Source organism: Calidris pugnax, unplaced genomic scaffold (genome assembly GCF_001431845.1).
Source record: "Calidris pugnax isolate Ruff unplaced genomic scaffold, ASM143184v1 scaffold281, whole genome shotgun sequence".
Taxonomy (NCBI): domain Eukaryota; kingdom Metazoa; phylum Chordata; class Aves; order Charadriiformes; family Scolopacidae; genus Calidris; species Calidris pugnax.
Genome location: NW_015091028.1, coordinates 1,308,238 through 1,333,726, shown reverse-complemented (window position 1 = coordinate 1,333,726; position 25,489 = coordinate 1,308,238). Strand labels below are relative to the sequence as shown.

The following is a 25,489-nucleotide window of genomic DNA, read 5'->3' as shown; positions in this document are numbered from 1 at the left end:
CATCAGTGGGAGTCTGTGACTGCATCCACCAAGACCATCCACATCAGTCCTCCTGAAGATCAGGTTTGTCCCCACCCTGATTCCCTTTTTCTCTGTCTGGGTCATTTCTGCAGAAAAAAAGCCCACCTCTCTTCTACAAAATCCCCTCTGTGTCTTTTTCCCATCTGCCCAAAGGTTTCTCCGTGGGGTTCCCCTTTTTTTTTCTTGCTTCCACCATCTGCTCTGTCCCTTTGCCATCGCATCTTCCCGCCAGAAAAGCTGAAAGCAGACCCAGGGCTCTTGGCTCCCAGCTCTCCCTGGCAGAGAAACTTGGGGTTTCTCTTAGCACAGCCTTTGTTCAGGACAGAGATTCTCTGTTTCAGCATTTTCCAAAGAGGTTAAGAGATTTTTCTTTTTTTTTTTTGCAAAGGAGTGACCCCAGGCTTGTGCCCAAGTGGTTGAAAACAAGAATAAATCCTGCCATTCTTAATAAATTGATAGTTACGATAAAGTCTACTATCACTTTAAATGGCTAAAAGCAAACACTTTGTATAAGTCTAAATTACTCTCTCTTCAGTGCTTTTTGAAAGTCATTCATCTTTGGAAACTAGCATCGTCCCTCACTGTCCAGCAAGCTGTGGACTTGAAACAAAATGTTCTAGGCAAGGAATTTCTAAAGAAATTATCATCTCTTAAAAAAAAATATCAAGAGAATATATGTGTATATCCTGCATTGTTATAAAATATGGATATTAGTATTTGAGAGTGTCCTTTTAAGGCATTTCAGGAAGATTATGAGTATCTGTTAACTCACCACCATACAACACAGTGGGTCTAGGAACTTTTCCCCCAAGAAAAAAGAGGGAAGTATAAATAGAAACAGAAGTGGAACGACACTGCCCTTGATTGAAGTGATTATCATGATCTACTGACCCACAGAGTAAATATTGATTGAGGTGAAGCTACGGCCAATATTTACTTGTAAGAAAAATAAATTTGTTTTCAGCAAACATGAAGTTGATGTACATGTGGTTCGTGACCTTCTTCCCTCCCAGCACATCCTGTCCTGGCTCGAGACCTGGCATGAGGGCCAGCAGGCAGATGTGGAAGAGCCATTCCAGATCACCAAATCTATCTCTGCTGATGCAGGTTTGGATTCTGCAGAGTTTTTCCCACCATCTGCTTAATTTCTTTTAGCCATCCCTCTTCTGGACAGCTGCACCTTGGCTGGCTGCTGGGAGGTGAGTCCATAAAGCATCTCTTGAATCTGAGGTGCTGGTGGCCAGCAGAGCTGATTTCATGGGTCTGTTGGTATCTCCAGTGCTTCAGCTGGCCACGGCTGCTTCAGTAAATCAAGAGCCGCCACCAGCTCATGTCAGGATGCCCAGAGTCCTGGGCTGAGCAGATGTTCTCCTCACTCATGAGATTGATGGCCAATCTGTGCATCTCAGCCTCTTTTCTTTCCGCATCTCTTGTGCTTGGTAGCGCACTCGAAGAATGGCACCTGAAAATACAGAACGAGGAGTGCCAAGGCAGAAAACGTGCAGGGAAGATAAAACCCCAGATCCATCTGACTGCAGTAATCCCCTGCCTGGGAAATCCACTCAGTGACCCCAGAGGTATCTTCATATTCCTCCTGTTTTGCTCTGCACATCTCACAGTGCTGCTGGCATTAAGGTACCTGGGAAGCTCAGAAAATCCACCAGAGGAACAAAGGAGACATCAAGTCCTTTGGAGAAAGCCAGAGGACATGCTAGCAGAGGGATGGGAGTGTTTTCCAGCTGTTGGAGAAGCTCATCAGCTGGGCTGGGACAGGAGCTCATCCAGCACCAAACCTGCTTATCCACGAAGCTCCACGTGGTGCCCTGCTTCTTGGCACCAAAGTGACCTGCAGGGTGAAACCAGGAGTGTCTGGAATGTGTTTGAGGTCCCCTTGGTGGCCAGTATTGAACACAAGTGATCAGCACCACCCACACACCAGCTTTTCTAAAGCATCTCCAATGTGAGACACCAAATAGCAACGAAGACATCAACAGCAAGACAGTTTTCTCATCAGACTAAAAGAGGGTAGCGGATGTGCTGATCAGCTCAAAACTCCCAAATTTCTTCCTTTTGACAACACAAACAGCTTTGTTTCAGTAAGGTAAAAATGCTTCACTCCAGGAAGGGTGAAGCTCCATAAAACCTGCAAACCAGCTGTGTTATGTATTACTGTACCCACCTATTAATGTTGCATTAAGCTATATGTATGCTAATTCCTCGCCAATACATATTAAACTTCATGATTCACTGCAAGCTAAAACTTCAAGTAAATGAAATGAAACAATAAGGTCAAACCAGAATTATTTGATTTTACATGTTGGAAGCTGTATTTGGCACCAGCGATCCAGAGACTTGCTTTGATTTTTTCATGTCTCTCAGTGGATTTCTGCAAGATGTTTTAATTTTCCGTGCCTTCCTGCCTCTCCAGTGGAAAACCCTTCCGCTGAAAACTTCTTGGCAAGTTTTTCTGAGGACCGAGTCGCTGCTCAAGAAATGCTTTCTCATCTACTGAGCAAGTTTTATTAAATTACGCAGCAGCTACAGTTCCTGCATTTTAAATGGCAAGTGGGTCCCACTGCACCCTCCTCATTGTAATTTATGCTTTTCTTTTTTTTTTTTTTTTTTTTTTTTCCTCAAAAAAGAGTTTTTGAAGCAGGTTAACACTTCAACATTTGGAAGTCTCTGTGATCTATTTCTTCCCAAATCTTCCAAATCCTTCGCAAATGCAGATCCAGCAACACTTCTTGAATGGTCGTTTCTAGATTTTATCAGTCCCCTCCTGAAAACATTTTTTTTTTTTTTTTTTTTTCCTGTGGGAAATATATAAATGCTGCAAAATTACATAGCATTAGCTAGTAAAATAATGAGACTTAACTAGGAGCTGGGACCTTCGTTGGTCCTCAGCGATGCGTCCACTGCCTGCGGGGTCTGTGGCCAAGCCTGCTCTGCTCTGCAGGTCTTTTGCCCACAGAGGGAGGAAGGGGACTCCTGAGGACCTGCCACAAGCCACATCCTCAGGGAAATATTCGGGATGAGGCTCCAAGGCTGAGGACCAGCAGTGCCTCCACATCTCACCAGCACATCACGCTCCGGTGGGGAAATGATGGGGAAGCGGCGAGAGGGTGGAACCACAAGAATAAGAGATGAGAATAAAACCCTCCGTAGAAATAGATAAAAGCATTGGCCTTGGCCTGGTGAGGCGAGTCCCGGGAGATCACTCTAATAAGAGAGCATGGAAAAAGCACTAAACAAACAGCTTAATTTCCCTGCAGTGTTTGGCCTGGCGCTGCCTGTAACTAATGGGGGTTGGTTATAGGCTGTAATAAGTTTTCCTCATGTAGGCAGAGTCCCATCGGGTTTTCTGGGTGTTAATATAATAGGAACTAAGTGATTTAGTCTCTTCCAAGCCGAAGATGATCTCTCTCTTTCCTCTCCACTTATGAGACCCATCCCTCACTCCTGAAGGCAGGCTGCCTGCAGCCCCCGTTCCTGCTGGGGCTTCCCCTCCTGCCTGCAAGGTGCCCGTGGTGGCAGCAAAACCACAGGGAACTTCACACACGGTGAGTGAAAGACACTTCTGCTCCTCTCCCACCTCCTCCAGGATCCTCACCAAGCTCTTCTGCCTTGCAGTCCTCCTCTCAAAAACCCCCTGCTGCAGCTTCAGCAGCCCCTCTGCAGCCCATGTCACCCACTGGTGGGTCAAATCTGGGCTTTTCCTTCTAATGCAACACTCTTCCCTGACAGATTTTAGTTTCTGGAAAATTCATTGATCCTGATTTTAATCTCCCAGTGCTTGGAAAATAGGCATAGATCATATTAATTGCAGAAGAGTTAAAAATGAGTTTATCTATCTGAGATAACTCAGGCTGCAGCGTTCCTTTAGTAGAACATTAGGATCATTATATCAATTAAATCATGGTATGTGTTAAACCAGAGCAGGATTCTTTTCTCCCTGCTGCCTGCACAGTCAACTATTTTGATCAGATACTCCATTTTTTGAAACGAAAAGAAGACTCTTTTCAGTGGTTTCCAGCAATAGGACAAGGGGCAACGGGCACAAGCTGGAACATGGGAAGTTCCACTCAAAAATGAGGAAGAACTTGTTTGGGGTGAGGGTGGCAGAGCCCTGGGACAGGCTGCCCAGGGAGGGTGTGGAGTCCCCTCCTCTGGAGATCTTCAAGCCCCACCTGGATGCACCTGAGTGATGTGCTCTGGGCAACCCTGCTTTGGCAGGGGGGTTGGACTGGATGATCTCTAGAGGTCCCTTCCAACCCTGTCAGATCTGTGAATCCATGAAATTTCAAGTTTTCCAAGTCCTAATTGTTTCATCCACTCCACCCTTAAAAGATGTCTGCTGTGGCTGTGGCTCAGAGCATCGCCGGGGACAGCATCGATGGTGGCTTTTTTGGTACCTTTGGGATAGGAAGAAGGTCTGGGGAGTTACTGGCATGAACTTAAGGTTCATACAGGAGTTTGTAACCATGTTCTCTCATCACTGTTCCCTGGCTGGGTTTGGCAGCTCGTTCCATTACACCCATGTCTGTGTGCAATACATACAATTATTACATCCTTGGTGTGTACGAGGCTTATTGGGAAGACCCCTGTGAAAAATGGTGAAAGACATGCCTAAATTTCTGAGACAGCCTGAAAAACCCCTGCATCGCTCTTGCAGAGCCAAGGGGTTCACTGCAACATCTTCTGAAGAGCATTCCCGGGTGAAAGCGAACCTAATTCTCACTTGGGAGTCTCTCTGTCACCTGGACACAAGTTGCTCGTGCAGCTGAATTCCCTTCCCAAGCCTGGGAGGGCACCTCTGCCTTGGGCTAATGCCTGGGAAAAGCCTCTGTGAGGAGGTGTCTGAGGAGGATAAAATGCTGCAAACAAGAAATAGCTCTTCCTGAGTCCCATCCCCAGCATTTTATTGAAATGGGTTGATTTTTCTGCCGTCAGCAGGAGCTTTCTGATGCCTGAAGACAGAGGCAGAGTGAGTTCAGAAGCAGCCCTGCACCGAAGATCTCCTTTGGAGATAAGAGCGAAGGCACTTAGTGGTAGCCTTCCCTTAGAAGGTGGGATGAAAGGTGTCTGATTAGAAACAGAACCTTTAGAAACGGAGATATTTATACAGGGAGGGTACTTCTGGAAGGCTGGTGATTCCGTCTTCTGCCTCTTGCATCCACGTGTGTGCCTTCATTTCCCCTCTCTGGATCTGCTCCTGGCTTTACTGCTAGTTTAAAATAAAAATATAATCCATTTACAATCCTCCCTTACGGCCATTAAGCGCTCGTCTGAGAAAGGCTATTATCTCCGCTTGGCTGGCAGAGGATTCAGAGCTTTAACTCCTGCGTGGCCGTGCAGGAGGAGCATCCCACCTGTGGGGATGGGGGAAGCTGGCACGTGCCTGGCTTTGCTGCGTTTCCAAGGTGGCCAAGAGCTTCAAGACCTCGGGGACCTCTTGTGTCCCCTCTTCCAGGCTTTGTCCCATTGCTGTTGCCAGAGGAGGGGGCTGGAAATCTACAGTTTCCCCAGGGGGAAAGCCACGGGGGCTGCTTGCCTTCCAGCAGCAGGGAGGTTTCGTCCCTGTGTGGCCAAGAAAGAAATAAAGAAGTGGGTTTCCTTGCACAGGGCACGTCTGCAGCCATAAAAGCAGGGCTGACGGAGGGAGCAGAGGACCCAGTCTGTGGTGGTTGGGGGTGTCTTGCCCTGGGTGGAAGAGCTCAAGGTTCAGGTCTGCTCCTGCCCTGTGTGGCTTGGAGCAGGGAGAGTAACCTTAGTGGCTTAACCCTGGCAATGGCAATAGCCCGTGCCCTACACCCTGTGTCCTGTGTCCCCACGCTCAGGGAGGGCTGTCCCCAGTGCTGCTGTGTGCAGAAACCCATCCCACAAGGTCACTGCTGGAAATCCAATGTGTCTCCTCCACGGGGGAAAAAAATAACATTGCTGTTTGCTCCAGATTGGCAAGAAAAATCTTGCATTTTCCTGCATGTGAAAATTCCACTAAGTACAAATTCTACACAACCAAGTGAGGCAACTGCTTATTTCACCATTGTGTGTGCACAGAATATTTCATTTCCTTTGGCTCAGCATCACTGGCAGGAGAGCCCAGCTCCTGGCACATTTTGGACCAGCTTTGAGTCCACAGGTGGTGCCAGGAGAAACCAGCTGAGGCCGTGGTTCCACCTGCTTGAAAAGCAAAAGCCCCCCCAAGTCTTTCCTGGAGGGATGTGAGTCTGAAGGGGGTGGGGGCTTCCCCCAAAGGCACATCCCAACCTGCCTCCAGGGAATCGACACCCGGATCGTTATCGTTTCCTTTGCTGGACAATTCCCGATCATTATAATTTGGGCCACGCTCACCAGGTTTTAAATTATTCTGTCTCAAGTAGCTGATGGCATTTGTTACGTGTCATGCAATGTTCCTGGTAATTAATTGGTATTTAATTAATTAAGGGATAATGGCATTCAATTAAGGGATGCTTGTGGAACACTGTCACTGGGTAATTAATGGCTTCCTGCTGCTCGAGCAAAGCCGAGGCATTTGTGGAAAATAAATAGAGAGGAGAAGCGGAGATGTTTATTCCCTTGGCAGGAGACAGCGTGGGGTCCCAGCCATCTCTGATCATCCTGAGCCAGCACTGAGATGGGGAGAGGGGTCACAGCTGTGGGCAAGACGGGGTGCAAGACCTTGCAGCACCTGGGCACCCCCCTCACACACTTTCCCCTGGCAGCAAACACGATGTGCAAACTGCTGGCAAAGGAGGAAAACTGCACAAAAACCCGAGCACTTGATGTTCCCAGCACCACACGGCAGGTCAACGGCAGAAACAAGACCTGATTTCCAGACCCCGCGCCCGGGGCTCTGCTCAGGCTGAGTCAGGCTCTGCTCTTGGCACGTGTAAACTTGAAATTGTTCTTGCTGATGCCAAGGACCGAAGTATCTGGGAGAAAATGGGCCTTGTGTCCTATCGGCTTCGGAGGAGAGCAGAGAAAAAAAGATGAATTTCCTGGGAGATAGAGATAAATGAAAATAAATTCCCCGAACCAAACAGAACAGAGCACCGCTTTGAATAAAGAAGGACAAATATTGAAGGATAAACAGGAATGAGTCACTTCACCAGCTGTTCCTGGCTGGCTGGAAACGCTCTGTGCTGTTGAATGCGCCCCGTGTGTGATGGGTATAAATATTTCAGGCACCTCTGGCAGGACTCGGAGGGTTTGAACCCCTCTGGTCCCTGCAAGCACAGCACCCTGCCCAAGGCAGGGAGTCCTGCTGGAGAGCAGAGGACCATCCAAAGTGGGTGATAACCAGCTCTCCCACTATGACTTTTGGTTTCCTGCCTTGCCCAGCCATCCTTTCCAACACAGCTCTCATCTCATCCTTTGACAATGAGGTTATTTCTAGGAGGAGGGGGACAACAGTCCCCAGGCACTGAAGACCTCTTGGTTTCCTCTTCCAGAGCCATGGTGAAGGCAACGAACTCAACACACTCCCCTCTTAGAGCAGACAAAGCTGTGGCTGCCCCATCCCTGGAGGGGTTCAAGACCAGGCTGGACAAGGTTTTGAGTAACCTGGTCTGGTGGGAGGTGTCCCTGCCCAGGGCAGGGAGGGTTGGAATAGGATGATCTTTAAGGTCCCTTCCAACCTGAACCATTCTGTGATTCTATGACTCTGTGTGCTTCAAAGCTCCTGTTTTCCTCCTGCACTGGTGCTTTCCCCGGGAGGCTCTGCCAGCAGCTGAGTAGAGGCATCAATGATGCAGGAGGCTCCAGTCCCTCCTCCACCATCCACATGCATAAAGTACATCTCTGCGAGGATATTTGTGTGGCCTTCATTATCATACGCTTTTCATTCCAAATCCCACCAGACTCAAGAGAAGGAGTTACTGCAGCTTAGGAAAGAAGCACAAATAAATTCCAACACATAGTATTTAAGGTGATGCTGCTGTAGGCAGCTAATTTCTTTATTTACCAGTGAGTCTGAACCCCAAAGTCCACACTGGAGCATTCCTAATGTCGGTTTGGGGCTCACACTTTTGCCTTTCCAGCACGTAACCGATGGAGTGGTGAAGACCCTGACCACAGCTCAGGGCAGCCAGCGTGTCAAGGCATCTTCCCTTATTTATTTGTGCCCACCTTGGTCCATCCTTGGGTACACAGAGAGGACCAAAGCCAGGCTGTAGTGCCCAGCGCCCAGATGGACACCCCTTCAATGTTATTCAATGAGATACAACGCGAAAATTGCCAAAGACTGCAGTGTTCTTCTTCCCTGGCTGCTTGCAATAGGTTTTCCCTAAAAAGCCCTCAGCCGTTTTTGTTCCAAAATCATACTTCCAGCTGAGAACTGCAAAACAATTAAAGGACAGAGGGTTGGAATGCAAATTGGCCTTTCATAGTCTGATTGCTGATGCCTTGTCTGAAGGAACTGCTTGCTGGATCTAATTGTTTAGCCCAAGAATTTAATGATGTTGTTAATAATTTACCATTCCTTACACTTTACACTGGCTCCTTAGACACATTGAATTTTCATTATTTCCCAGCGCTCCTGTATAAACAATTTTTCCTGCCTAATTCCTTCTCATATTTCAGCTTAGCTTTGGGTAGAACTAGCACGATATGAAAAATACAGAGGGCTGTTGCTGGTGGGCACCTCTGTTCCTACAGCAGAGTTAAACTGTGGCAGATCCTTTCCAAATGTGTGTCCGTGAGCAGCAGCTTTCCCAGGGAAGGGCTGAGGATGCTGAGAAATAGCACATCAGGGACATCCCCTGCCCTGTCTTCTCCAGTGGTTCCATGCAGGAGGACAAAGACTCAAGGAAACTCCTGGGTGGAGGAAGGTGAAGGAACCTTCCCCAGTGAAGCTCCTCCACATTTATGTAACTTGGCAGGTGATCCTTGTTTTGATCCCGGTGCAGGTGTAGGGGATGGACACGGTGGGGAACACACAGTGTCCCCAGACCTTTGGGAGGGAAGGTGGTGTGGAAACGTAAACTCTAATTACAGCTCCAGTAAGCTCCAGTTTCTAATTAATTGCAGATTAAGTTAAAAATAGAGTGGGTTATATAAAATATATCTCGAAAGCCCCGGACTCCCTGGTTACACAACACCCAGGACAATGAGTGGTCTCTGCCGGTGACTAATTAGGGGTGAAAATGCCTTTCCTTCCCAAAATCCAGTCTGACCCTGCCAGTGAGGAACTGGATTTGGGGCAGGGCTGGCACTATCTTGTAGCTGGAGGCTGATCGAAGCACGTGGCAGAGCCTGGCTGCAGCCTGCCTTTGGGTGGGAGAAGCTGCGACCCTCAAGGCGCAAGTCTTGGGGACAATAGACTGAGCTGGAGCTGCCTTCCATTGCCAGACCAGTTGCAGGGATGCTTGGAAGCTGGTTTTAGCATCAACAGCATCTTCTGCAGCTATTTCTACTGAAGTGCCTCCAGCACAGCCGTGGACAGGCTCCAGATCTGATGGCCTTTGGCTCAGCCCCCGTCCAGGGACACTTTGGCTCTTACAAGCTCCGTGTCTGTTTGTCTCCTGGGAACTGAAGGTCGTGTGCAGGGGATGATATGGTTGTCCCCCTTTATGGAGCCTTTTGCTGGCTGCCAGCTCTGCCCCAGTGTTATCTCATGCTTCTTGGTCTCTCCACGTTCCTGTAAACACTTTCCTAATGTGGCTGCATATAAAAGGAAGAAGAATGTGGATCCAGCTGCCCCCTCCGCTCCCGCAGGGGCCAAGCAATTCCTTGCTGCTGAAAACCACAGCAAACACTCAGGGTTTTTTTTTTTGTTTAATTTGTTTTCATTTAATGTGAAAAAAAGGATTATTTGCCATCTGAGGAGCTGCTTGGAGATCAGAGTCGGAGCACCAGGAGGTTTCTCTGCCACATGCAGGGTTTTCCCTGACTCGCCCCAGGATCCACAACCAGGAATTGGGGGTGAGGAAATTTCTTGTCTGCAGAGCAATGGGATTCTCTGACCTGCCGGGGGACAAGGTGGGTGCTGAGGGTGGTGGGATGCAGAATGGGGTGGGACTGTGTCATGGGACATGGGCCCTCACCTTCCTCGTTCCTCCCAGGACCTTGAAAACCACTGTTTCTGGTTGCTGGGACCAAAGCTGCTATCACAGCCCCAACTGGGTCTTCTCCATTATCCAGCTGTGCATCCCCCTGTTGGCCCATCCAGCACCTCTATCATGAAGTCATCCACAAAACCTTCCAGACATCTCTAGGATCACTTGCATCCTGGCCCATTGTCCAGCAGACATTGGGAAGGTTGAAGTCTCCCACAGGAGCAGGGTTTGTCACTCAGAGCCTTTCCCAAGTTGTTCAAGGGTTTTGTGTCCTTCCTCACCCTGATGGTGTGGTCTGTAACATGCCCCAACCTCAAAATCACCTTCCCCACCTCCTCCTCTGGTCCTGACCCTCAGGCGCTCATCCAGATGGTCACAGGTCTGAGCTGCTCCCATTCTCCTTACAAGATGGGGCTCCTTGGTCATCGGGGGTGATGTTGGCGATCTCGGCCATGGCTTTCTGGGGCAGCTCCCTCCCTCTCACTGCCTCATTTCTGGCTGGAGGCCCAAACGCAAGTTTGGACAGTGTTCAAGTGTTTGTGTAAGAAAAGGAAGATTTCTGCAAAACATCATGACCTCTCGTGAAAAGAAGGTTTTGCTGAATCCAGTTGCAAACATTACAGAGGGAGAAGTTTTGGCAAGAACGTAGAGGAGTCAGATATACAACTTAATTTCAGAAAAACTGAATGTCTAAACCACTTGTACAGTTTCGAACAGCTAAGTTCAAACATCTGTACCAAAGGCATGAGGAGACTGGAATTCATTTTTGACACCACCAACTATATTTTACTATTTGAAACGCCAGGAAAATTCATTCTCAGAAACGTGTGGACTTCTGCTGGATGGTAGCTCTGGCCCTGAACATTCACAACGCCTCCTTTCTTTTTCTGTGCCCCTTCACCTGTCCTTATGCCACTTAGGATATCATGCATCGCTCCTGATGGCCATAGTAAGGAGCACTCTGCCGTAGGTACAGGCTTGTAGCCCTTTTAACCACTGGATGGGTTTAGAGAGACCTACACTCCTCATTTTGGGAGTGTGGACAGCCTCTGCCACCTGCTACATCAGTGGAGACACTCAACGTACCAGAGGACATCCTCCCTGGGGACGGGGGATGAGGTCTCCTCTCACAACTGGTATTTCTTTAGCAGCTCACTCTGCCACTGCCTCTTCTTGTTGGGAAAAGCAACAGGGATCTTGATCTTACGGAAGTCCTCAATGCACTTCCCCAGCTCAGACTCCAGTGCCCGTCTCTCCTCGCTCACCGCCGGTGCTGCCGCCACGGGGTTGGCCTCCACCCCGTTCTCCTTCACCACCGTGTGGTCACTGTTCCGCCTCTGCCCCGTCTGCTTCACCTCCTCGAGCTTCTTCAGGGACTTGGACAAGTCCAAGGTGTTGGGGCGGGCTGGACACTCCTCGGGAGCTTCTGGCCATGGCGAGGAGTTGGCGGGGCTGGGATCCCTCACCTCTGACTGGGGTTCTCTGCTCGGGAGGGTCTCATCCATGGCTGGAGCTGGGCTGGGCTCGCCATGGCTGCTCGTGCTGGAGATTCCAAGATCATCCCCATTGCTGGGGCCAGCTGGGTCCTGCCTCATCTCATGGCTTTGCCTCGGTTCTTCTGGGTCACCATGGTCTGGGGAAGGAAAACAGAGCAATGTGAGGAGTGGAAGCCCCCACAGACCCTGGTGACATGTAGCTTGACTCAGTTGGGCATGGGGCAACTACATCTGGAACCCCACAGGTTGCCCAGTTGGGTAAACAAAGTCAAGCCACCACATTGGTGAGCCCTTCCCCAAGTCTTGTGTTTGCTCAGCCCTGGGGCCAGCCCTGGGTGGGTTTGGGTGTTCCTCGAATGGTTATGGGCTTCCTGTGGTCTGTGGTTTGGTCTGCAGCGGTGGTTGGGGATGCCGAGTGCAGGAAAGGTCCCAACCAGAAAACCGAGATGCAAGGAGTCCTGAAATGGCAGAAGAAATGGCTCAGCCTCCTGCAGACCCTGGGCAGGGCTTGCAAACACTTCTGTTTGTTAACAGCAGTGGCAAACAAGCAGTGACTCCGCATGGGAAATGGCCACTCTGTTCCAATTACCAGCTGCCAAGGAAAATCAGTTGGGGAGAGAAGTTAATGGGAACTGCTAAGAAAGCATTTAGCAGAAGGGCCTCCTGGCTTCCCCTCCTCAGATTGGCGAAGAGCAGCACATGCATTTACAGCTGGACCTCGGGGAATGTTTGCTGACACCTGTGCCCAGCCTGGATGAGAAGGTGAGAGGGGCCTTCACTCAGTCCAGCAGACATTTCCCACCCATCCTTCCTCATCCCCGATGCCAGCCAAGGCATGCCATCCCCTCTCGTGCTATCTCAGCAGTGACTACCAGGAGGAAACACCCCAAGGATGTAGAAGACACTGGAGATGGGCTCCTGGGGCTCTGGAGGTGTCGTGGGCAAGTGACAGCCTTGGTGGTGGGACACCAGATGTGTCCTCAAGTGGCTGTGGGCTCTTTGCACATGGTGGCTGCAGGTCTGTGCCTGTCTAAGGCCAGACCCTGCTCCACAGCTGGCAGAGACATTCTCAAAACGTTGCTGTTTTAGCAGAGATTTGTTTTGAAAGTATGTTTTTGCTTTGCTTTGTTTTGTTTTTCCCTTGAAGTTCCTGTTTTTCTAAATATCTTTGGCAGAAACATGGGCCTTCCTGCTCTTTGAAAGCTTTGGGACAGGGAGGAGGGGTGTTTCTTGTCATTGTTTTCATTTCCACGGCTGTTTTTTTTTTTTTTTTTTTTTTTTTTTTTTCAAACAAGATTCTTTGTTTAGAGAAACATTGAGAATTCCAAAGAAGGAGCAATAAACGTGAAAAATTTAAAAACAAAATCCTTTTTGGCCAAACTGACACCTTCTACTAGTATTAGTAGTGAGGTCTGCAGTTTTTTTTTTTTTTTTTTTTTTTTTTTTTTGCTCAGATCAGACGCACGGAGACCTTCTTCCCCTCGCAATAACAAGATTTGTTTTTCTCAGCAGCAGTATCAACCCGGCAGCGGTTTTCATCGCTTCCTCTCAAAGCACTTTAAGAAAACCCTGCCGACAAAGGTACAGCTTTGACCTGAGCTGTGCCTCCCGTTTGCTGCTCTCCAGGTTTTCACTGGGAGTACCCCCCATCTACCTCCCAGTTCCCAGCCTCCACCCATGGGCTGCTGGGGCTGGAGGTCTACCCTCGCATTACAGATGCTCTGGCCGTCGCAGCGACAGCAGATTGTGAAAATGCTGTTATGTGGGGATTTACGGGAAGAAATTGCCACCGGGGTGTGAATTATCCTCACCCTTTTCCCCTCTCCCCGTCGTAGTTTGCCGTATAGGACTTGATACGAGGGAGCCTTTAGGCGGTGGGTAAGCATTGCCCTGCCCAGAGATGAACTGCAATTAGTGCTGCAACATCTGCCCTGGCCAGATGTGCTCCAATCTCTGCCATTAACAGGTGAAAGCAATCAAAAGGGAGTTTTGAGTCCTGGTCAAAAATACAGATCTACTATAAGAAAATGAGATATTCTCCTGGTGAGACCCTTCTTGTTTCTCCTGGGGGAGTTTTCTCCATCCCTTTTCTCTCTTGGTTTGTTCTTCTCCTTTCCCTGTCCCTTAAGGCACTTTTCAGTGTCCGAGTTGATGGATGCCATTGGTGGTGGCTCCAGGAGCAGGTTCCCCTGCAGGAGGTCTGCATGGGGGAGCTGACACAGGGAGGACCCCAGAGCAGCTTCAGGGTGGACCCACCAAACCCCCCTTGGAAAGCCACTGCCTTGTTTCTCAAAACCAAAGAGCTCTGAAAACAAAGCAAAGACTTTTCTCTAAAACATCAAAATTCCTGAACTGCTGGTTTTGGTTGGTTTGTTACCTTTTCCTTTTTTTTTTTTTTTTTTTAAAGTCACAACTGATAGCAAAGATATAAAGCAGGATATAAAGTATTTACATTTTAAATTCCACATCCTACACTTTGCCCCCCATTGAAGCAGAAAATGTCAAGGTGGATTTTCTTTTTCCTTGAAAACCTTTTGTAAGGACAGAGTTTGGTTTTTTTTCTTTTCCCCTCTTCCTTCCTCTCCTTTTTTTTCATTTGACATTTACTTGAACAGCTCCAGCCCTGAAATTACTAGTGGTGGAAAGCAGAAATGTCATCCATCACTGAGCAGAAACCTTGAAGGCTGGATTTTCTTTGGCAAATCTCTCCAGGAAGTTACAAGGATGTATCTGCGCCCCAAATTCTTTGAGTGATGGAATAAAGCCTCCGAGTTCTTACACTGCTTTAATCATCTTATCTGTGAGCCTCACAACGGTGTTTGTGGAACGGGGAGCTGAGGCTCAGGGAGCATAAGCTGATGCACCCAAATACACACCAGGAGCCGATGGCTTAGCTGGAGACTGAATTCAAATCTCTTCAGTTCTTCTCCAGCATCCGAGCTCCAAGACCATCCAAGGACTGTCGCTGGCTTTGGTATAGCATTTTTTTTTTTCCTAAAGCTTTCAACACATTTTACATCACATTATTTCCATTTGAGGCACAGAGAAGGGAAATGGCTTGTTAAGGTCACTGGGCTGAGAACACAACCCAGGTCTCCTGGGCACCGCTCCCGCTCACTCTCCGTGCCAGACCCTTCCCTTTGCAAGGTCTGGCCAGGCCACAAACCTGTGACCTCCACGACAACCTCTCTGCTTTCCCTGTCTTCCCACTGCATCTGCCTGGGATGCTGAGTTTGGGTAGAGCAGCACACTGGCATGGATCCACTCTGGAAAACCCTGTGCTAGAGCATAGGTTTGCTAAGACATTATTTCTTTGCTTTGAAACTGCTGAGAAGGGGATCTTCAGGCCACTGCGGTGCATCTCCAGTGCACATCCCCCTAGGTCAGTGCACACCTTGGTCCAGATGTTTTGTGGGTACCAGCAGTGTAATTCTGCTAATTTAGGCATGATGAGGTAGTTCAGGCCATCTCTAGGTAGCCAAGGGACGTTGCATAAAGGAGCTAGTGGCTCTTAATGACCTGTCTTTGGAAATACTCATTAATTGCCCATAACAATTTACTTACCTTTGTTCTGTCTCATTCACCAAGGGCATTTTATTGCCTGGCCTGTTCTGGCTGGTTCTCACGCGAACATCTGTAGCAGTGATCGTGCACTCATTGAGAAATGCAGACCTCAGCAGGTTTTTTTTTTAAAATTTATTTTCTCCCCGTACGGTGCTGAAACACGAGCTTCCTCCTGGCCAAGTGTCCTGGCCAAGCATCACAGCCCACCAGTTCACCTGTGCAGGCACACATGTTTCCAAACAGCAAAGGGGCTGGAGGGGAGCCAAAAACAATGCAGATTTGCAGAACTTTTCTGAGGAAAGCCAGCTCCATGCTGGAATCTGCAGGTTCATCAACAGGCAGATGTCAAGGGGTGGATCTTCATCTGGGCTGCTCTTCTACCACCAGTAGATACCTCAGGGCTGGTACAAGATACTTAGGTCTAGGGATCTGTGCTTAACCCTCTCTGTGAGAGTATTTTTGACCCCAACTGAAAGGCTGGGGGGTGTGTGATTAGGACATTGTGTGTTTTCTTTCCGTGTGTTAATGATTCCAAGAGTGTGGGGATCACTTTGGCTGGAGTTTGATTGGGACCAAACCTCACCCTGAAGACCCTGGAACTCGAGGCAGACGAGGTCTTCCAGGGTACTTCCTTGTCATTGATGTTCTCTGCAGCTTTGGACAAATAAATTCTTTTTTCCTTGGGCTAAGCTTCCCCCACAGACCTGTGTTTTGCTGGTGAGAGCCTCTGTGGGGCCAGCTTGTGTCTGGCAACATGGGGTCATCTCTCCTAAGACAATCCTAGGTCACCACACAACTCTTCTTCTGAGCGCATCCCAGCTACTGAACTGGGAAAGAAGATCTGTGAGGATTTTTGTCTCTTTTTTTTTTTTTTTTTAAATTTTATTTAAGTTTCTTAGACTTTGCTTCCTCTGTGACGCTTTTGTCTGCTTCAGAGCATCAATTAGAGTGCAGAAGTGACACTTCCGACGCAACCCCATGGTGCTGATAGAAGTCCTGCTGGGTGCAATTAACGGGCTCCTGCACGCGGTGAGCTGGTGCTCGGCGGGGGGAGGCACACGCTGTCCCGGCCCCTTGCTGCTTTTCTGGAGAGCATTTTATTTTTTCCAGAGCTCCTGACGGGGAGACGAGCTCGCCGTGTGCCAGGAGCCCCGGGCCCAGGCTCCCGCTGTTGGGTTTGCTTCCCTCTGCCAGTGCTTCCAGCAGAAAGGGCTTGTCCTATGGTCCCGACACGTGGTTCATTCCTAGGCTTCTTCCCCAGCCAAATGGGGCATCTCCAGCTCAGACTCCCGTGGCCTCAAAGATCGCTTTTTTTCCCCCACCATTTGCTGCAGATACCCAGATTTCCCCAAAATAGAAAAAGAGATTTTTCTCTTCTTTTTTTTGTCCCAAACAGAGCGTCCTCTGGGCCCGTACCAGGCAGCCAAGGAGAGAGTTGGGCATCCCAGGGGAAGCTCCACCTGGGTAGGAACAGAGCTTTGTGCATCTCAGATGGTTTCTATTCCATGGCTTTAATTCAACAGCTCTTTCCTTTCCAGTTTTTAAATAAAAAAAACAGCAACAACACATTGCTTGGGGTCAAACAGGAACATCTCCATTCCTTTACAAGCTTATTAAACTCCTTTCTAGCCCCTTAAACTTAGGGTGTTGTGGCACAAAGATGGAGAAAAGCTTCAAAACAAGAGCTAGAAGGTGGAACAGCTGGAAGCTGTTTAGTTTGTGCACGTGGACCTAAACAGTTTGCTTCAACCAAAGTTTTGCTTGCCCTAAAAATTAGTTCAGAAAACAGATTTACTCTTTGTCCAAAACATTTCTCCTGAACTCTTCCTGGAGAGCCTGCTGGTGATGGGGAGCGGGGACCACGTCCAGAGGGGAGGTGGGGATGGAAATAATTGGGGATTTTATGTGTAAAAGCAACTTCTCCTGGGAAGTCCCAGCCTGTATCTGCCTTGAGTTAACAGATGGCTGGTGGTGATCAGGACGGGCTGGATGTTCACCAGGATGCACAGGGGTGTCTGCAATGTACCCATGCCCAATGCAAAGCACCCGCCTCCATGCAAGCTCCTAAACCTCATCAATCTCAGGTCTTGCCTCTGCCTAAATTGCTCATTGAAAAGTACAAGCTGGGCCCCCAAAATGGTGTCTTCTCTCCTCATTGGCTCTAATCCCCCTTATTTTACCAAAGAAAGACAGGACTGGGCATAAATAAATGCCTGTGACCCTATTGAGGTGCAGCAGCAGCCTCTGCGTCCCCAAAAGCCCCAGTTACACCGGTTGTGCCAGCGAAGGCTGTTGCTAATTCTGCAGCGTTGGGGTCTGTTGTGGATGGATTAACTGCTATGGCAACCCTGGCAGGACCCGGGGTGCCAGGACCAGGGCAGGCGACCAGCTGCTGGTTTCAAACTTCCCTGCTAAAGCCCAAGGTCCTTTCTATGTCCTGTGGAGCAATGCATATCTATATTTATCAGCAGAGGCGCTGCTTTCACTTTGCATATTGTAAAAATGCCTGTTTAATGGCGTTAATCCAGCTGGCGGGTGGCACTGGGAGCTCCACGTGTAGTCGTGCCAATGGGCTTTGCTCTCAGGCTGGTACCCAGACCCACACAGCGATGCTAATGCCCATTAGCAGTGAGCTGGCTCTCCAGGGAGGCCTGGATCCCTTGGCAGAAGGTGCCAAGCTCAACAGAAAGCACCAGCTAGGCTGGTTATCTGTGTTGTGCAGGTGCAGAGAGTGGCTTGAGCCCAAAACTCGTCACAGGGGTGGCAGGAAACCTCGCTTCACTCTCCCTTGCTGCTATTTTTATAATCAATTCCTGCTGTTGCACCATCTCAGCAGGAAGCAGAAAAAAACCCCTAAACGCAAGGTGTGCCTCTTGAAAGACCCAACCTTGCAGGCTTAATGAAATAGTCCAGATTTTTCTCTGTTGTTCAGGTTGTCCTTTGCTGTCGGGAGAAGGCAAGGTGGGTTGAGGACTTGGGGATTTCAGGTTTGTTTCTGAGGGCTGGCTGGAGGGAAGGTCCAGCTCTCAAAGGTGGAGGGAAGCTGGTCAGTGGTGATATTAGGACCTTTTTTGCATTTAAATCAGTGTGTCTAACATGAATGACAGGCAGGTGTCTAACTCAAGCCACTTTTTGGGGTACCTGACTTGTACAGCTACCAGGGGTCTGTTTGGAGATGGAACAAATACCACAAAGGATGTGTTTCTTCAGTTAATTCAGGGCCAGACCCCCGCCGTGATCTAAATCAGCACTCGCCACTCTCTAAACCCCTCAGCGCGCGCTGACACCACATCCCTCAGCAGGCTAATTGCTGTTCCGACTTCATCCCGTGATGGTTTTAATCTCTAACTTCCCCCTCGTTTCCTCTCCTCCCTGGGGGTGCAGGAGCTGACCCCACACGAGCTGTGCCAGGGCTGGAGCCTGCGGCCGTCCCTGTGTGCTCTTGGACTGGCTCCATCACGCAGCTTGTTGCTGCGATACACATCCATCCCTGGGAAATCATTTATCTTTCCTGAACGCATCTTTTTGGGTTTTTTTTCTGGAAGGGTACAAGCTCTGCTATCAGTTTTAGACTCAGTGTGGATCTGCGTAGCCCAAATATTTTTTCTCCTTTCCTCACAAGCAGTGGATATTCCCCCAAGTGATAATGTCACGGGTTAGTTTAGCATCTGCACTCATCTGCCTCGGTTCTAGCACTCCTGGGGAAGGGGCAGGGGAAGAAACATCACATTCCAACCCCTCTGTGGGTCTCCCAACTCTTGCTGCCTTCTGCACCGCTGGCAGGCAGAAGTTGAGCTTTCCTCCTGATGCTGGGATGTCCCAACTCCTCGCAAAGCCATTTCTGAGAAGAGCATAAGGCACGCAATCTGCTGGAGGAGCTGCTTTGGAGCAGCTGTGAAAAGCCTCCAAAAGCACAGCCAAAAGCTGAGGGGTGGTGGCTATGGACGTGATGGACAGCAGTTTTATTGGACCGAAGTACGATTGCTTCATCTAATCATGCTTTTTGAGCGCAATGACTCCAGTTTTATGGCAGGGACGGGAATTATAACACATTTTGTTTCTGGCAAAGCAGGATGGATTCAGACACGAGAGGTCAAATTCCGGTGACGGTGCAGAGCCAGGCCCTCAGATGCTGTCAGCTGCTGGAACTCAAGCCATTCTGATTTACACCAGCAAAACATCTGGCCCAGGGCAGGGGTTCCAATACCATGTGAAGCAAAAGCAGCTTTCACTGGGCACTTCGTGTTGAGCCCATCGATTTGGGTATGACCTGCCTATTCCTTGGCAGGAATTTGTCATAGAATCATGGGGCTGGCCATGAGTTCCTCCAGAAGTGACAGCCCTTACTGTGCCATCTGCCTCACCAGCCACTTCTCCAGTCTGTGGGGTCCTCCCTGAACCGAGTGCAAGCCAACGTGCCTTTGACTCCAAGTCTGAGCCCAGCTTGGCACTGACATAACTAGAATTGGGAGAAAATCCACCAATTTTGGTGAAGGAATGGGTTACAGCAGGAAGAGGGAGAGGCTGTGACGTGGGGCTGGCAGGAACACTCAACCCGATTGAGTGCCTGTTGCTAAGGTCCATCAAGAGGACCAGTGCATGGCTCTGCATGATGTGACTGCAGGGACTGGCATGTTTCTCACCTGGAAATGCTTCTGCCATGTCTGTCTTGAGATCCAGGATGGGCTCAGAAGAAGACATGTGTGTTTTGGGGCTGTGCTCCGTTTCTGAAGGCTGGGGGATAGGCAGGCTAAGCCAGGAGCTACCTAAAAAAAGACCCGAAGAAGAAAGTCTTAGAAGGCATGTGATGCACAAGGACACCTCCCACCAGACCAGGTTGCTCAAAACCCCATCCAACCTGGCCTTGAACCCCTCCAGGGCTGGGGCATCCACAACTTCGCTCGGCAACCTGTTCCAGTGTCTCACCACCCTCACAGGAAATAATTTCTTCCTAATATTTAATCTAAATCTCATCTAAATCTCCCCTCTTTTGGTTTAAAATGGTTTGCCTTCGTCCCATCGTTCCCCTCCCTGATCAAGAGTCCCTCCCCAGCTTTCCTGGAGGCCCTTTAGGGACTGGAAGGGGCTCTAAGGTTTTTCTGGAGCCTTCTCTTCTCCAGGATGAACAATGCCAACTCTCTCAGCTTTCTATGGTTTGTGGTTGGCAGAAGCCAGGAGGTCGGGGACCTGCCCTGCAGGACAACCTGGCCATGCTCTACCTCCACCGTCCAGCGCTCATCCAGATGCTGCATCCAGGAGAGGGCAGCAGCATCCCAGCACGCTCCATGGCCATGGCCACCGTCATCAATCGTGCTTCCAGAGAGTGGATTCCTGACTCTTCCCTAAGCTGTAAACATGGTCTTCTACTTCCCATAGCAATAACCTTCCTGCAGAGACTCTGGCAAAGTCTTTGTGGTCAGCATCTGTCAGAGCGTCTATAAAAGTTTGTAATTAATGCCCCAGAGTAGCTATTTTTGCACCCAGTTAAGCAGAGGGACTGTCTGCTGTCCCAAATTGGGATGTGGAGGAGGAAACCTGAGCCAAACCCAACGCCACGGGGCCTTTGTGAACCCTTCTGGGAGCTGGGTGAGATGGACGGGGCCGAACTCAGGCACCCAGCAGCCGTGGGGGAATGACCTCCTCTGTCCCCTTCTCTCCTGCGGCTACAGATGTCCTCGACCCCGGGGACCAGCACCCATCACCTCCATGTGGGAAACATGGTCTTGAATTGAGGTCCTGGCACACGAGTGGAGGAGGAAAGAGCTTTTGATGGAGGAAGAACCGCCAGGCTGAGGCTCCAGCACTGCATTTTAATGGCTGAGGTTCCTCAGGTCCCTTCCCAAACATCTGCCCAGCGTCCAGCAGACCTTCAGCGGGGGCCAGGCCACTGGGCTTCTCCTTCCACAGGCTGTCATGCAGCAGAGGAGAGCTGCTGTGCAAGCCAGCGCTTATTAACGATTTAAAAGGCAAGCTGTCAGCAGTGCTGCTAAAGATGGGCTTTTCCTCTTATAGCTCTATCCCTCTCTAATTCTAATAGGATTGGAAGGAGGAGGAGAAACGGCAGCATTGCCAACCAGCTGAGGGGGAGCGTTTCTTCCTTGCAGAGGCTTGGTACAAGTTGGGGGGGGTTCCTCCAGCTCCTCTCTTTGGTTCTCCGGGGTTTTGGGTCAATCCCTCAGGCTCTACAAGGGGAGATGGAGCAGCCTGGGTGAGGAGGCACAGAGGAGGAACCACCATCTCCTGGCTCCTTCTCCTCCTGACACCTCACCAAGGGAAAATTAAATGTCCCTCCACCCCCGAAGGGTCTGTGCTCTGCTCCACATCCTCCGCTGGAAAAACTGCATTAATTCCTGTTTTGTTTAAAATTACATCTGGGCAATAGCTTGAGTTTCCATTTTTGCAAGGACTTTTTGGGATCGGAAGCCTGGATTTGGACCAGGCTGGAACAAAGACAAAGAGCTTTATCCTTCTCTGCAAAGGAAGAGGCTGAAAGCAAAATCTGTGCCAGCACCACTTCTTGAGCTTTTAAACTTTCTTTTTCAGTGGTGCAACTTATAAAAAAAAAAAATTCCAAAGGCATTTTGACATGATGTAAACAGCTTGAACGTGTGATTTCCTTCTAAATTTGAGCAAAACCAGACCATTTTTCAGGATACACTTAAGGTTAAATCTATGTCAATAGAGGCCTGTTCATCCCAGCTTTTATTTCCAGTTCTACTTAATATTTCACTCTCTTGTTCTCCCCTTTGGTTAAATTAATTAAGTTTGCGAATCACTCAGATCAATTGATGTTGAAGGACACAGTACAAATAGTTTTGCTTAATTGCCTGGAGCCAAAGGTGAGTTAGCAAACCCCACATCTTCTTCACAAATAGCATTGGCATTATTTTTTTTTTTTTTTTTTGCAAGGAGTCAGCAGGGAGGATAACTGGCAAACCCTCAACTTCGTGTCTCTGGAGTCCCTCTCCATGTCCTTCAGGGGATTTCTCTGCTCTCCGCATCCTGATTTACAGGATTTCTCCCATTTCCATCTGTACTCTGCATGCACTGGGACCTGCCACAGCTTCCCAGCAAGAGCTACCAAAAGCACCCGTGGGACCAGCTCAACGGGGTGAATTCCCCACTGCCTTGGCCTGGAGGAGAAATTACTGCTCAATTTTCAGCATCCAGGATTTCACCCACTGATGGGGGGAGAACCAAATGTCCACAAACCTGGTCTAATGGGGGGTGTCCCTGCCCATGGCGGGGGGTTGGGACGAGATGATCTTTAAGGTCCCTTCCAACTCTAACCATTCTAAATTGTAGGATTCTGCAATGCCCACGGTCACATAGGGATGCAGAAGCAGAGTCAGGACTGAACTCAGATCTCGTGATAGGAAAAAAAAGATCCAGCCTCATAAAGACACCACAAACACAGTGTCTTAGGAGTTTCTGTGCTGCAGAGTGCTCCAGGCACAGGAGGGACTGCACGTGTTCACAGCAATGACTCCAACACCATTAACTCATCTTGCTCTTTAATCAGTGCCATATGTGCAACGTATAGGCAGGCTGTACATCACGTCCAGTTGATGGCTTCATTGGACGTGTTGGCCTTGAAACCACAAAATGGTTTTTAAAGTCATCATAATTCTTTTGCTGCCTTTTACCTCCTGAACTCATTGCAACTGGCTGGTGCTCTTGGTCTCAGTCCTGGGTTAAAGCCTACTTTGGTGATGGACAAAGCGACATGGGAGAGGAGAGGAGAAGAGCAGGGAGGAGAGAAGAGGAGAGGAGAAAGGAGAGGAAAGAGAGGAGAGGAGAGGAGAGAGGAGAAGGGATGGGGAGGAAAGTCAGGAAATGAACTCTCCATTGCCATCAGGCAGAGCTGGGCTTGAGGAAAGCCAGACCCTGGCTTGTCCATCTGCAGGACTGATTCATGAGGAGGAAGTTATTAAAGAAATATGGATTTTTGTTGGTCGCTCGCCAATCTCTTCCCACAAGGAGGCAAACGACTCTAAAAAATAAACCAGAAGCCTCCTGGTTTCGCTGACACCGTGTGAGGAATGAAGCCACCAGAGCAGGGGCACATACGCCTTCTGGTGCCAAAAACCTCAGGTCTGTCCTTCCCACAGTGCGTGGTCAATGTTTCCCTCACCTCACAGGCAGGGAAATAGAGGTCAACAGGCACCAAGACCTGTCCAGGATTGAGAGGACACCCCCTCTCCTCAGCTAAAACTTTATATCCTACCCTTCTGGGGCCAAATCGGCTGTTTCCCTGAGCTATTTTCCCTCATCAAGGCACAGCTTCAGCCATAATACCTGAAAAGTCCATTTCAGCCATGAGGAGATGGCAGAAAGGACAGTGTTATCTTGGCTCAACGTTCTCACCTATCCAGGCTCCTTCCTGTCTCTAGGGAGAGCTTCTCAGCTTGTCTGACCAGGCTGTTTTCTGCTGAAACCCAGCCATAGTTTGCCCCTTTTTCACAGAAGACAGCGCCTCACCCAAGTGCTTCTTCTTCTTTGGGATCACCAGTTTACAAAAAACAACTAATTTCTGTCCACATCCCCCATGTGAAAAGTGGAAGAGCCTTCAAGAGCCTCCAGGCAGCACTGGTGTGGGAGTCAGTGAGGAAAGATCGGGAAGGTGTCATCGTTTCCAGGAGGACCATCCATATAAACATGCTGTTCCAGTGATGGCTCCTTGGCAGAGTCTGCTGCACAAAAATGGCTCCAGCTGCTCCTTACACAGGAATCTGCTTTTCTCTGAATTTTCCAGCAGTGTCTCTCAGAAAGGGGTCCCATCAGCGGTTTCCATGAAGAAGCAGCAGCACGTGCTTCCTATCTAGATATTTTTGCCAAGCAGAAATTCCACAAACTAACGGCCTCGTGGGGAGATCCCAGGCAGGGCTGGGAGGCTGCTCGGTTTTCTGGCCAAGCTGGGGGTGTCAGCAGCAGGAAGGCAAAAGGGAAAGGTGGGAATCATTGCAACTCTTAATACATTGAGGGAAAGAGCAAACTGGAATCCTTTCTTCATGCCAAACCAACTTTTTTTTTTTTTCCTCAGCACCAAAGGGAATAGTTGCATTTTGCATTTGGTAAAGAAAAGCAAAGAGCTTAAATTCCCCAAAGCAAGAAGGTTCCCCAGGAAGGTCACAGCCTGACTTTACAGATACCTGTACATGTAGCATGGACCCACACGTCCTTCATCCAAGGAAACTCTCAGCTTCTGGGTGAGAAGAAAGGGGTAGATGGCCTCTTTCTCCTCCGTCCAGAAATTCTAGTCCTACTTTACACAGATCTCTTGACCCAGATCTGTGAGTTCTCAAATCCTCTAGACACCTCCTTGTCCAGACAGACCTGCACCCCCATCTTCACCGGTGCCCTCACCCACTCCCAGCCTTGCCCCAGGACATCCCTGGCAGTGTTTTTACCTGGAAGGCTGCAGTGCCTGGACAGCTGCCTGGAGAGTTGGCCTCGCACGACAGGACCTAGAAACAAAGGAGAAGGTGTGGGTCTGGCTTTCTGTCCCACCACGATGGCTTCCTGGTGATCTGTCTTCACAGGAGCATACCCATTTGGGAGAGATACAAGGAAAGAAAAAGAGCGCTGCAGTCCTATCCCATGAAAAATTATTTCCAGGAATTTTCCCATTGGATGTGCACCATGAACCCAGGCAGGTTTTGCAGTGCGTGACACACAGCCTTCTTCTGAAATGTCTGTGGTAGCTCCCTGCTGCACCCCTACAGAGCATTCCATGCCTTTTTGAAGAAGAAAGTAGGCTGACACGCCCTCTTAATCTGGGAAAAAGTTCACAGCTCACATGCATCTTATTTCAGTTAATTAAAGAGGTGCCCTTGCACCAGCAGAAACCAGCAATTTTTAGAAGGGAAGACTTTTTTCAAAGAGGTCATGTAGCTGCAGGGACAAGGCAACGGGCTAGTGCAGCCCTTCCCCTGGGATGAGGATGACTTCTGAGCAGAGCATCTGAGACCCTTGGGTTTGAAGGTCTCCCTTGGTACTCCTGAGGGGGTCACAAGCCTGGGCATCCCGACAACCGTGACCCTATTCATGCCTTTTCCACCCCAAGCTGCTTGGAGGCCTGGAGAACAGCCCTGGGTTTTCATCCCTGAAAGCCTGAGCTGCAGAAAGGTGCAAACAACCTGTTCTCTGCTCGCAAGGGAGGAGGGGAAGGTCTGGAGGACAGGCCCAAGTGGTTTATTAATTCATTTGGGTTTTTTGAGGAAGAATAGTGGGCTGAAACAAGCCATCTCTCCCTCTCTGGTTCCAGCCGGTTGATACTGAAAAGAAATTTTCCCTGGAAACCCATTAATCCAGTGCGGAGAAGCAGGTTAAAATTACACTTAATCTTGAAAT

General features: G+C 49.2%; 1 protein-coding gene across 1 annotated transcript; it reads right to left on the bottom strand.

Moving 5' to 3' along the window:
- Window positions 1–10,117: 10,117 nt before the first annotated feature.
- Window positions 10,118–24,604, bottom strand: LOC106896245 (BTB/POZ domain-containing protein KCTD8-like). Its single transcript, XM_014956062.1, has 3 exons — window positions 24,547–24,604; window positions 19,780–19,902; window positions 10,118–11,709 (listed from the first exon to the last, which is right to left on the bottom strand). The coding sequence occupies exons 2-3, from the start codon at window positions 19,835–19,837 to the stop codon at window positions 11,204–11,206; spliced, it is 564 nt and encodes a 187-aa protein (XP_014811548.1). The 5' UTR covers window positions 19,838–19,902; window positions 24,547–24,604; the 3' UTR covers window positions 10,118–11,203.
- Between the last annotated feature and the right edge of the window lie 885 nt (window positions 24,605–25,489).